Here is a 12,316-nt window from a genome sequence, read left to right as displayed (position 1 = left end):
TGTGTGTGTGTGTGTGTGTGTGTGTGTGTGTGTGCGCGCACGCGGGATAGGGGTGTCTGCTGCGGATAACAGAGCAGGCAGGAGGAGGAGAGAACGAGGAGAAGAGCGGTGGACTTATTTCTGATTTTATCTGACTATTTAATTTCATTTTTATTGTTTTTATCGTCCTGCAGGCTCTGAGGGAAAATTAATTTGAAGCTGAGTTTTTTTTTTAATAAAAATCGTTAGATTACTCTAGGGAAAATCTGTGTCAATTACAGACTTCTGTTCACGTGAGCAGCTGTCAGTCAGCACCTGTCAACCTCCAGACACATGACGGAGCGTCTGAACCAATCACTTTTGTTGACACTGATCAGCTGACTGATTTAAATGCATCTTAACATTCATGAGGTACTTTGCATTGACATTATGGTTGAGTGTGGGCATGGAGAGGGTAGAACCTGAGGCGGGACATCGTGAGCAAACTCTGACGTGCGGCTGTGATTTATAAATGAAAGATGCACAGAAACATGTGTACGCACAATTTTATAAATCTGATTTTTTTTTTTTGGCGTACGCCATTTCCGCCTTTTGGCCGTACGTTCACTTTTAGTATGGTTTCCATGCAATCCTTTATAAATGAGACCCCTGAACTTTTAAGGTAATGTTTGAGGAAAAGGTTATGAGCAATTATTATCTCACCTGATGTAAAAAGCTCATAAAATGACCTCAGTTTGGAGAAATAAAGTTTAATTTTGACTGAGTTGATGAGCTAATGGTTAGTCTGAGTGGTTCCAAGACTAAAGTGGAATGCAGCCATCTTAAGTATTATCTATTAACTCCAATTAAAAAACAATCCTAACTGTTCATGCAAACACTACTGAAACTTAATATCAAACATAACATTTTGCATTTAGAGGAGGTTTACATAGGGTTTGTGATCATTTGAAAGAACTAGCAGTAGCATTTCCCATGCAGCTTGCAGCATTTGCAGCAGAACTAATAATATTTATGGTGGAATAGTTGTGCAGCTCAGAACTGAGAGTCATGTAAATGTTTATAAAATAACTTTTACTTGTGCTGCAATAACATTTGTAGAGTCTGGAATTGTTGTAAAACAAAAAAAATCCATTTTGGTCTTGGCCTTCGTTGGACTAGCCGTTAGCTTATTAATCCAGTCAGAATTAAACTATTTYTCCTGAGGTCTTCAAAAGCCATCTGCAACAGGTAAAATATTTACTGTTCATAACCTGTCTACAGAATTTCACTCCAAACTATCCCTTTGAGGCACGAAGGCTCTAAAATCTGATGTAAAGTTATTTTGATGATAGCATATCACCACATCAGAAGTACAGGAAACACAAAAAAGCCAAAATTACAAAAGCTAAATTTATACCTAATAATTCAATAATGGAAAACCCTAATAATATATATAAGGACTCTCTGTCTTTTATTCATGTACTCGATGACACCAGGGAAAGCTTATTTCCAATATCCAAACATATAAAAGAAGAAATTAAAGCACACCTGTTCCCATGAACATGGGATGCACAAAAAGCAAAGCTGTAGTGAAGGAGAGTGGGGTCAATGATGGCTCCATTTTCTGCCCTTTCCAGTAGATCACGCAGGTAACCCAGATGTCTGTGACAACCTCGAACTCCATTCCTCGCACAGTACTCATCCAAGACAAACACTTGGCCTGGGCTGAACCATCCCTGCGCAACACAAACACACAGGGAGACCAAAGTACTGACGCCAGCAAACAAACAAAAAAAAAGAAAGAAAAAAAGAAAAGGAAAAAACAGCTCATGCTGCTTATTTTTATTTATTTATTTGGAAAGCTCATCCCAGGCAGAGCGACACTCACCAGGCAGCAGAAGGTGTCATTGAGCCTGTGGTCCAATGTGAGTCTCTGCAACATCTCAAAAAGCGAGGCGTGGTCATAGCTACACGGGTTAGCGGAGATAAACTCATCCATGCCATGTTTCTGAGCTCTGTCAGCRTCTATCCAGCCCAACGGCACAAGGAGAAACACACAGTTCAGAAAAGAGGACATCAATGAGAAAACAGCAAGTCTTCGGGACAACACAACCAGACTGTTGGGCTACTGCTAAGGGCAAATTATAACAACAGCTTACATTGTCAACTTGCATTGTGTTGGACAGCGTAAAGAGCATTTTTGTTTTGTATTAGTGAGTCTATGAGTCTGAAGCTAAGCTCAGAGGGACTGGGGCGTCTACTGTATGTGCATACAGGCGTATTTGTATGCTGTGCTGCCTGAAAAGAGTTTTCTTTTTAGATACATTAAATTCATTTTTTTCCTTATATATTCAATAGATTCTGCCATTCGCAAGCATTGTCACTCAGGTCCTGACAAATTCTGAAAAGTGTGCTAGTAAAAAAAAAAAGAAAGAAATTCTAAAATAAAWATGGAATAAATTGCTGGTACATTGTAAAAACAACATTAAGTTGCTAAAAGTTATAAATATAGTTCTGTATAAATATATAATTTTGTTCTCTATATTGAATTCAAGCTCTCCTTAGATTTCTGTTTGTTTTGATTCGAAAAACAAATCAAGTTGGTAAAACATTAAGCCTGTTCTGTAAAGTATAAAGGAGAACCACTGACGTAACTGAAAAAAGAAAAAATAAATTTAACTGAGTAAACATGGGTTGAGAAACCACAGATGGACTGATCAAATTACTTCCTTTTTGTTTGACTGATTACAGATTGCAGCGACTTAACAGAAACTGCCTGCTCTGTAAGTAACACAGCTGTTTGAGAGGCAAGTACAAAATGACGGTGGGGACAAGTGGGACTCAAAAATACATAGGAGGTGCATGTCCTTGGTTGTGAGAGACAGGTTTTATGTTCGAGAAACACTGACATGASGGATGATGGTTGGGAGCTGGAAGTGAGGGTCTGATCCCAGGAGGGCAGGACTGAGTCCAGTTTAACTGACATCTGCCACCCTCCAGGTGTAACATGGACTTTAAACATTCAAGAAAACTGGTGACAACAGGAACCAATGAACACTTGTCTTTAGCTCTGTCTTAGTAAATCAACTAGTAAAATGTGGACGATGAAAGGAGGCAACTGAAAGGAAAACAAAGAGACAAGACAGGAAGAGGGAGTAATAATTAAATGATTCAATATCTGGACAGTAACACTTAAAGGAGTGGAACACGTAAAGGAGATGGCTAAAGGCTTTACAGAGGAGCCGGTGCTGGGTGAGAGATGGCGACAGGATGAAAGAGATGCTGTAGGACMATAAAGAGTTTGGTGAGAAGTGAAAGCAACATTTACTCGTGGACTCGTTGCAAAGAAACAGACGTGAGGAGAAAACAGCTAAAGAGTGAAAGAAACCGTGCACGGGAATGGACTGTGTGACACATCGAGTGGAATTTATTCACATTAGTTTTTTTTAAAGAAATGACACAGAAGTCCAGAAGAATTATCAGAACTCACATGAATAAAATGGCCGGTACACCAAAGTAAATATGAGATTTATTTTGCATAAATCACAACATGCTGGCGAATAGAGTGACTTTTCAATAGGCCTTTAAATGTCATGCACATCTGCAGACCCATTTTCAAATTTGTATTTTTTTAGCTCTTTTTTGTGCATTCCTTTTTTAAATTTCTTTTCTTCTTCTCTACGCATTTGCAAGTTGACAATACTTGAATATGTTGCAGTGTATTCATGATCTCTAAGGAGCACACTAACAGGCATACCACTACCGGAGATCTCTAATAGGGTAAGCAATACAATTTGGTGCAAGTACATGGGTAAATAGCATGGAGTCGAGAGAGGCAAAACTATCATTCTCTGGGGGGGTTAAAAAAATAAAAATGAGCAAATGAATCAAAATTCTTGTGTTTTTACAAAAGTATGGACACATGACAGGTGTTGTCCTAAATTCAGGCAAAAAAGGGCAATCAAAAGAAATCAAAATGATACCTCTTTTTTTGGAGGTGTAACACCGGTCTAGCCTCTATCTACAGGCTCATCTACGATAGGAGGAAGGAGAGAGGAAGGGAGGGGGGTCCGGAGTATTTTTATTGTAAGAAGGGGCGGCAGTGGCTACTCCTTGTTTCTGGCATTCAGAATACTCCGCATGCATATTTGCCAACTCTCATCAAGGAAAGATCAAAAAACAAAAGAATTAAAAGAAATTGAGCCCTCTGAAGTAAAGCGTGCTGAAATAAAAACTCATGCGCTGAATTTATTTTGAAAAACCACAGCAATACAGAATAATTTGAAGGGCCTTTAAATACGGGAATGTCATATTTTTAGGTGCAATTACTTCTACTTAATATAGTTTTAATCTTGAGTTTCACTGCTAAATAGATTGGCGTTCTAACCCTTTCTTATAAAAATATTTTCACTGATCTAATCACTAGCATCAAATTGCTTTACGCTGAGGGATCCAGCCACCAATAAGAATAAAGAGAGAAGGCAATTATGCAGAAACAACTACAGTATAATATAAACTTCAGTCAGTACTAAGTCAAATAATAAGATCTTAGATAAAAAATACATGCATCCTATATGGGCACGAATGGATGCTTCTACTTTGATCCTCATACTGAGGTCATTAAAAAACAAACCAAAAATAAAAGTCATCAACTAATATCTAAGACATGAAGCGAGACGTGGAAAAAAAAAAAGAAGAGGGAAAGAAGAGAGAAAGAACGTTGCATTTGTCAGATAATCGGCGGGGATTATCTGAGCAGTGCCGGCTACAGGGAAGCACTTACCCTTGAGTCCAGCTAGAAGACAGCAGGGTAAGAAGGGACAAACCAGAATAACATAAAGACTAGCAACAAGGCTGGAGGAGAGCAATCACGAGAGACCCTGACCTAGCAGCTGCATTACTTAAAGAAGGGTCCAGGCGAAGCATGAAGAAGAAAAAAACACAACTCAAAAAACAACAACAACCTATATACCAACAGGAACGTTTGTGGGTGGTGGTGTGTGAGCACGTGTGAACAACAGATGTTGAAGTGTGTTAGAAAGTGAAAAAGGAAGACAGACAGAGTGCAGAAGAAAGACAGAGGAAGGAAAACCAGAATTTATGATCCTCATCACTCCACTGCAGGGTTTTTTTTGTTGTGTTCTGGATTATGAGCAAAATCTTAAAGGGTTAAGAAGTACTGTAGCCCAGTCTGCTCAAACACAAAGCTTCCTGTTCAAAGAGAAATTAGGAAAGACATAAAAAATGGATCAAACGAGGCTCTGTGCTCGAGTCTTTTGAAAGGAATGACTCAGCTGATAAATCTGTTTTTAAATTGCATTACAGGGCTGCCATTGCATTTTCTCCCACCATTACACTGGGTGTAAACTTTCCATTGAAGAAAAAAGTCAAGTGAATCAGACATTACACTGCAAAAATTGTCCATCTAACAAAGTCTTACAATCTTATATCCAGCAAGAAAAGTATTTTTGACCTTGTTTTATGCTGATATACTAAGCAAGAGCAGAATGTGTTTGATTATTAATCTTAGCCTGGAAAAATTCCTTATTTCAAGAAGACACTGGCAGATTATTTTTGCTTGATTTGAGAAGGTGAAGATATGTATTGCTTCTCTTCTTATACGAAGAGAAACAAACGGCTCCTCCTGGTTTAGCTCTCCATCGTACCTCTTGGTGTCAGACTGCAATCTTTTCCTCAATCTATCTACATAGCTTTGTTTTCAGAAAGCTAAATCAGTTGTATTCAGGTAATTACTTTATTTATGTTGTCTATTTGTTGTTTTTTTACTTCAAAACTTACAAAAAGCATGCGGCTGATCTAAAACTTGAGATTGAGGCCTTTAGGCTAGTGAATCATATTTTTTACAACTTGAGCTCATTTATAATGCAGCTACTCCATCTGGGCAAAACTACTAGTTTCTCTGAAACAATATTCGTATCAGCAAGACAAAGGGATCTTTCCACTAACTTAACCTGTTAAACCCACAAGGTTTTAGAAGTATTTTTCTTTTGCAGGCACTGTACCGGCCCCGTTGGGCTCAAAAGGTTAAAAATCTCCTTTTCAATAGAACACTTGTGATATGCACTAAGTCTCTTTCAGGATAAATTCATAAAGGGTTATTTTTGGTGGAGTAAGTTCACGGTTGTTGCACTGCAGCAGAGTAATGAGGGCTTTATATGTATGCTATGGTCCCAGTGCCATTTATGAGCACCGGGAGGTGAAACATGTATGCGTGGTGGTGCTACAATGTTTCAGGGAGGGCGGGGAGGAAGGAGGAGGTCTGTGCCGCTGTGAGGAAGCTTTGAATGACAACAGCTGGCATCAGAGAATTCAACTAACCACAAGAACGATCACACATACTGGACAAAAACCAATGAAGAAACAACACAGAGTTTTATGTAATGGGATTTTGAGTATCTCTTATCCAATTTATGCAAATTTGTTTTGTAAATATTTTTACTATAATTGTAACTGACATGAGTGGAAACCTGAGTCCGTGTTTTTTTTAGTGGCAATTTAAATTTCTTTTAGGAATTTATGTTATTAAAATAAAAAATAGGTTATTTTTGATCTAAAAAGTCAAAAGAAATGCACACATAAAAATGTCTGAATAGCAGGATCTATTATTGGAAATAGTTCATCTGAGAGTGAGATTATTTGTAGTAGGTGAGAGGTTTGTGTAAGGGCTGTTTAAGGGAAAAGACAGAGTGATAAACACTTTTATCTAAGAGTAATAAAAATTATGAYAGCACAGGTCCAAACCAATTAAATTAAGAAAATTGGTGCTGTCAGAACGGATTACCTTCTTTAATTCATGTGGGACACAACAGACAGTTACAACCAAAGTGGGTACAGACACCACACTACTTAAGAAAGTCTTACCTTCCCATTTGCTACCTGACCTGGGACTGCTCAAAAGTACAGTGACAGATTGATTAGAATGTCAACAGGTCTGACTTGGCGGTCATTTATTAGCGACACAAGAACATGTCTCGAGACCGGAGCGCCCTCTAGAGTTTAAACGGTTAGCGTGGGAGCRACGATCTGAAACTGGGAGGCTGAATTCAACCCCACCTGGATTGAATGTTCAAATCATACATGTGATGTAGTTCATTCCAACTTTCCTGATTTTTTTTTTTTTTTCAGGTCGATTGTTCCTTGTAAGCCGACTGATGGAATAGCATGGAACTGCATCGTAAAACATTGTGCGGTGGGGTGGGGGGGTTGGGTTAAGGATAGGGAGTGATGACAATGAGTGGAAGCCCCTAACTGCTGAAGGAATCAGCGAGCAGTCAATGCATGTGTGCGCGTGCTTGTGTGTTAGTTTTATCGCTTGCGGCTGCAGAGTGGAGAGCATGGTGTGACACATTTATGGGTTAGAGCTTTTCACTGTACTGGGGATGGAAACTGCTTTCTGCCTCAGTGACTGTATGTTGTGTTGTGGGTTACTTACAGAACTGAGAGATGGGGGCATCCATTTGAGCCGAAGCGCCCCCTTTGGAGTTGAGTTTCTGGACCTGAGTAGGTGGGACGGGTTTGTGGGACTGGCCAGTAGCACGGTACATGGCCTGGACCCATAGGATGCGGTCTTGCTCGTCATCGCTGGCGAAGATCACAGTGTCGCCCTCCTTCACCGCATTGAAGAAAGTTCTGCCTCCATCCAGGCCTGCGGGAACAGAACGTTGGAGAAGAAGTATTTAAATATTCATGTGCATGTGGATGTGGAGTTTTATTGTTTCTCATTATGTTGTCTGACCTGGCTGGGGGTCACTGTAGTCCACAGTATACCCATCCAGCTGCAGAAGTTCTTGTGGCTCAGACTTTTTCTCTCTATAGCTGCACATTGCAAACGTATACTGGCTCACCTAAAAAGAGAAATACTGCTCACATGAACTAAAAGCATAAAAATGTGTATAACACACTGCAGTATTTAGTAATCGCAATAACAGTTCTAAACAACATTCCTACATTTGGTTTTAGGACAAGAAAGCCCTGAACTGCGGAGAAGCTGTAATTATTTTCAAGTACAAACAGGAAATGAATTTTTTTTAAAGTAAGAACTAGTTTCTTCATTCCTAATTATTTTCATGACTTTTCTTTTGAAAAAAAAAAAAAAAAACAGTAAACACTTTCTGATCAAAACTTTTGTTAAGCATGTGTGAAATGTGGTAAAAGTTGCAGCTAAAATGATTTAAATGGGTGGTTAAAGGAAACGTGTAAATACACCTTTTTAGCTGTTAAATATATTTTGTTGTGTTCCTGGAGTCTGTAGTGCAGAACATTTTATTTTAGTCTCTCCTGGTATTCTGTTTGGGTCATTACTTTCAACCTGTTCAGTTCTCTCTATTCTCCATGACGTTTTGTGAACTATTACGTCACAGAATTTGTGATGGGACGGCCAAATGAGGTTTGAACTTTCCAGCTACAACTGGGCTCCAACACGTATGGCAGGATGGGCAAGTCTTCCCTTGACATCTTTAAATTAATTTGTAAATAAAAAGGTTCTGCACCACTATATAATTAACCCTTCTTTCAAGCTAGAATGGATCGGTCTGAAAGCTAGAGGGGGCGGGGTGTGAAGCGCCTTGTTTGGATTTAAAGAGACAGCATCAAAACGAGACACACCTCAGAAAACTGGTGAAAGAGGGGCTTGTGGAGTTACAATAGGGAAAAATTCAGACCAAAGCATTTCGGTTCTTCTTTATATAGACCAACTGAATGACTTAAACGTGAAAAAAGAATACATTACAAATATGACACGTCTCCTTTAACTCCTGTTATTGTGCTAAAAATAACCACAACTACTCCAGGGAAAGGTGTCTGTTCGGTTGGATACATTTTTGTTCACAACCCACCTGTACAAGAACAAAGAAACGCTTCTTCCAGCGTTTCCAGACATTCTTCCCAAAAGCCCACAAATACCTGTAAAAATAAATAAATAAATAAATAAATAAATAAATAAATAAATAAATAAATAAATAAATAAATAAATAAATAATCANGCCCACAAATACCTGTAAAAATAAATAAATAAATAAATAAATAAATAAATAAATAAATAAATAAATAAATAAATAAATAAATAAATAATCATTTCAGTCCAAAATCTCATATGTGCAAACAATATATAGACACACTGTATTATCTTCTGTAATTGAATGTTGTTATGATTTGTTTTATTAAAAATGGAGAAAGAACACCGACATCCACCAGGGGGAGCTGTGCCCTTCACTGTATTTTTCCACAGCACGTGAACAGAAATGAGGCCAAGAAGCTGAGAGGGAAAATGAAATCCACATAACATCCCTGCGTGTTTCATTTGGTGAAGGATCTCTTACCCGCAGTGTTTCATGTTCTGTGGTTTGTCCATGCGCACAGCCAGTTTTATCTTTAGATCCTGGTCGGGGCAGGCCTTGGTCACTGTCATCTTATGGAGCTCGGATTGTTTGGGGCTGTTTGGTGTTGGGTGGAGGACAACCTGAACCCAAGGAAACCACAGAATGCAAAACTCTCTTATTAATAGGACCGATTGTTCAGCAGTAGCAATTAGTATGTGCGGTGGTTCTGGTAATTATGTGCCTTTGCTTCCAGAAAGAAAAAATAAAATAAAAAGTGAGTCGCAGCGGAGTAAGACAGCAGCGCTTCGCTCTGCCCTCCAAGAAGAAGAGGTCTAATCTCTCCTTGCCGACTTAAAGAGCTTTGAGGAAGCCGGCTTTCCTGCCAACTCTGTCGCAGAGGGAGATCAAAGAGCCCCGCCGCCGCCGCCAAGGTCACTGTCACTACAGGGACGTCTGAGGTGCCATGGCCCGAACCTGCAGCACCGTCTTTACCTACAAATACCTGTCACTTTCACACAAGGAGACGCAGACTGGAGAACAGATTGGTGTTTCTGCTCTCTTGACATTTAGGTCAAGCTGAGCGAGATGAAATTTAAATTAAACAGAAAGTCTGCTGTCAAAAATGGTACTCTTCTATTAAAAGTACAGCTGATTAATTCATGTTTAAAAACAAGCACCATGTACGGATGTAGTTACATTTTTTTAAATCCCAGACCAATATAAAATCTGGTGGTGAATTCAAAAAGAACATTAAAAACCTTACAAAATATAACATAAAAATTGTGATTATCTCAAGTATTAAGGAAGTTATGGATGTTAGTTTAGGTGTAATCAAGCTCATGATTTCATACCTGAACCAATAGGGCTTTCGCTTTCATATTGTCTATTTTTGCTCATAACTTTTTTACTTTTCAAAATATCCATGAAATTTTAGAGCAAGATCCATTTTCTATTTTTTGTAGGAAGAAGTAACAATAACAACATTATGCAATCCAATGTAAAAGTGGCAGAAAGGGTATAAAATAATGTTAGAAGGCTTGCGTCACCAAACTACAACATCAAATAAACTTGATGCATCTTGGAAAACCAGGAAGCGAAAACAATTTAAAAAACCATGTGGACATTTGTTTTGTAAACAAACCCCCTCAACCATTGACTGCATACGAAATGTGTCAAGTGATGAAGATGAGCATCAACACATTTTGCTAACATGGGCTATTCCGTAGAGAAAAACAAAACAAAATGTACTTTGATGTTTCAGATCATAATCAAATTTGGAACAAAGGCAGAGAAAATAACGTTCTTCAGGTAAACTTACCGATTTCAGGGGATCAATGGAAAAATTCAAACGAGTCTGCAGCGAACTACCTGACATCAGCACAGTTTCACGAAAGTCAAAGAAATAACAAAACAGGAGCAAATAACAAGTGAACACCTGGTGCAGAGTTGCACGGTCAGTTTAGGAAGAAAATGGCAGCCGCTGCTGAGGATATGTCAACATCCCTACACAATGTGACAGTACAAACATGAACAATGTTACTGGTAATCGTGAGGTGGGGCATCAAAACCTAAAGCCAGAACAAGATGTTATGACTTCTGTTATATACAGGCTTTTGTAAAAATATGGCAATGTGGAAGTTAAGAAATCAACATCTGATACTGATATTGTAGATCTACTTTAGTTTTGTATTTTACACATGTACTGGGGTGGTCATTGCTCCCTGTGGCCCCTTTTTATAGTATCTCTGTTGGGAGTAAAAACAAAACAAAATGGCTGATGATTCCTCAAAAAAGATTTTAATAAGTCTTTCTATAAATACAGGTTTAGAGCTTTTTTAAACTCTTTTTCGTGTTGAACTTCTTAAGGATACATCAGAATCCCTTCCAAGTGTCCTGATGCGTTTGCTGTCCTTTTTATAGCTGTGTTGAGATCAGAGTGACTGAGTGTTGCTGAAAGTGTAAATATGGTTCTTACCCTGCCCAGTTCTTTGTCTTCCAGCGCCAACACGCCTGTACTCTCTGTAAACAGTTTCACCTTGACAGCCGGCAAAGGGTGTGTGGTGGTGAAGTCTCCCTGGGTTCCCCAGCTGAAAAACAAACAAAACATACTCCAGAGGTTTCTCTTCCATGACAGCACAGCGTAGTTGCACTGTGACTTCATCTGTTTATCAGGTAATAATGGCAGACATGAGGGAGTTGTCTAAAATTAGAACATTTTTTGTAGTGTTGTAAATTCAGAATTAAAATGTAAAAGAAAAACTATTTTGGGGACTTTTGTACCCTCTGTCTTTTAGTTTATTTTTGGCATTTAGTTTGGATAGACCTGATATCTTAAAGCTGCTTTTTAAATGTATATAAAATAAAACATGATGAGCAAAAATGKTTTTGTGGGAATACAAGAAAGGAGTGTCAAATCCAGCGTGTGCTCTCAAGTTTGATCTCATCATCTTTTCGAAGAAAATAAAACTGCCAACTCACAAGTGTGATAAAAAACAGAAACAATGTACAGCATATTGTTTGACAGATGAATTATGTGTCAGAAATCCAGCTGGATGCCCTAAACATAGAAACTTAATATATTTACAGAAGCTCAATACAAGCTTTCTGGAAAATAGTTAAAGTACAAAGAACTGAGAAAAAAGTGATCTTTCTGTCCCTTCTGTTGACACTGTGCTATGGTTTAAACAGTAAAAAGTGAATAATAAATGTAACCTAATGGCACCTTTTAACTTAGTTTTCTAAAGTACTTCACAGCTTGCCTCCTATTCWTCTGATCGTGTTAACAACTTTTTTAACGATATGACACTGATGTCAATATAAGAAGATTATTGCAGACTGCTCCGAGTATGAAGCTGTCAAAACAAAGATCCATGAATATTTCTGTCAACATCTCTCAGTGAATCTGTGTGGTGCAATAATACAGCCGCAGTCCTTTATATTGTTTACTATTAATATTTCATTATGCACTTGTAAAGATCTGCAACATTCAGTCAACTGTACTGGTGTATATATATATATAT

At 38.4% G+C, this 12,316-nt stretch overlaps 1 protein-coding gene across 12 annotated transcripts in view; it reads right to left on the bottom strand.

Moving 5' to 3' along the window:
* Positions 1 to 12,316, bottom strand: part of cadpsb (Ca2+-dependent activator protein for secretion b) — an 89,097-nt gene that overhangs the window by 29,594 nt on the left and 47,187 nt on the right. For 7 of the 12 annotated variants that reach the window (XM_014006182.1, XM_014006189.1, XM_014006190.1 and 4 more), the window contains exons 7-14: positions 11,272 to 11,383; positions 9,297 to 9,436; positions 8,814 to 8,880; positions 7,715 to 7,823; positions 7,412 to 7,624; positions 4,742 to 4,753; positions 1,847 to 1,983; positions 1,507 to 1,694 (exon numbers count right to left, since the gene is read on the bottom strand). In XM_014006182.1, coding sequence (XP_013861636.1) covers positions 1,507 to 1,694; positions 1,847 to 1,983; positions 4,742 to 4,753; positions 7,412 to 7,624; positions 7,715 to 7,823; positions 8,814 to 8,880; positions 9,297 to 9,436; positions 11,272 to 11,383 — 978 coding nt within the window. The remainder of the gene's footprint in view (positions 1 to 1,506; positions 1,695 to 1,846; positions 1,984 to 4,741; positions 4,754 to 7,411; positions 7,625 to 7,714; positions 7,824 to 8,813; positions 8,881 to 9,296; positions 9,437 to 11,271; positions 11,384 to 12,316) is intronic. The other 5 variants (XM_014006184.1, XM_014006193.1, XM_014006194.1 and 2 more) reach the window with 1 other exon arrangement.

Source organism: Austrofundulus limnaeus, unplaced genomic scaffold, assembly GCF_001266775.1.
Source record: "Austrofundulus limnaeus strain Quisiro unplaced genomic scaffold, Austrofundulus_limnaeus-1.0 Scaffold35, whole genome shotgun sequence".
Lineage (NCBI taxonomy): Eukaryota > Metazoa > Chordata > Actinopteri > Cyprinodontiformes > Rivulidae > Austrofundulus > Austrofundulus limnaeus.
The sequence above is the reverse complement of the archived record's forward strand: the minus strand, read 5'-3'. Positions and strand labels throughout refer to the sequence as shown.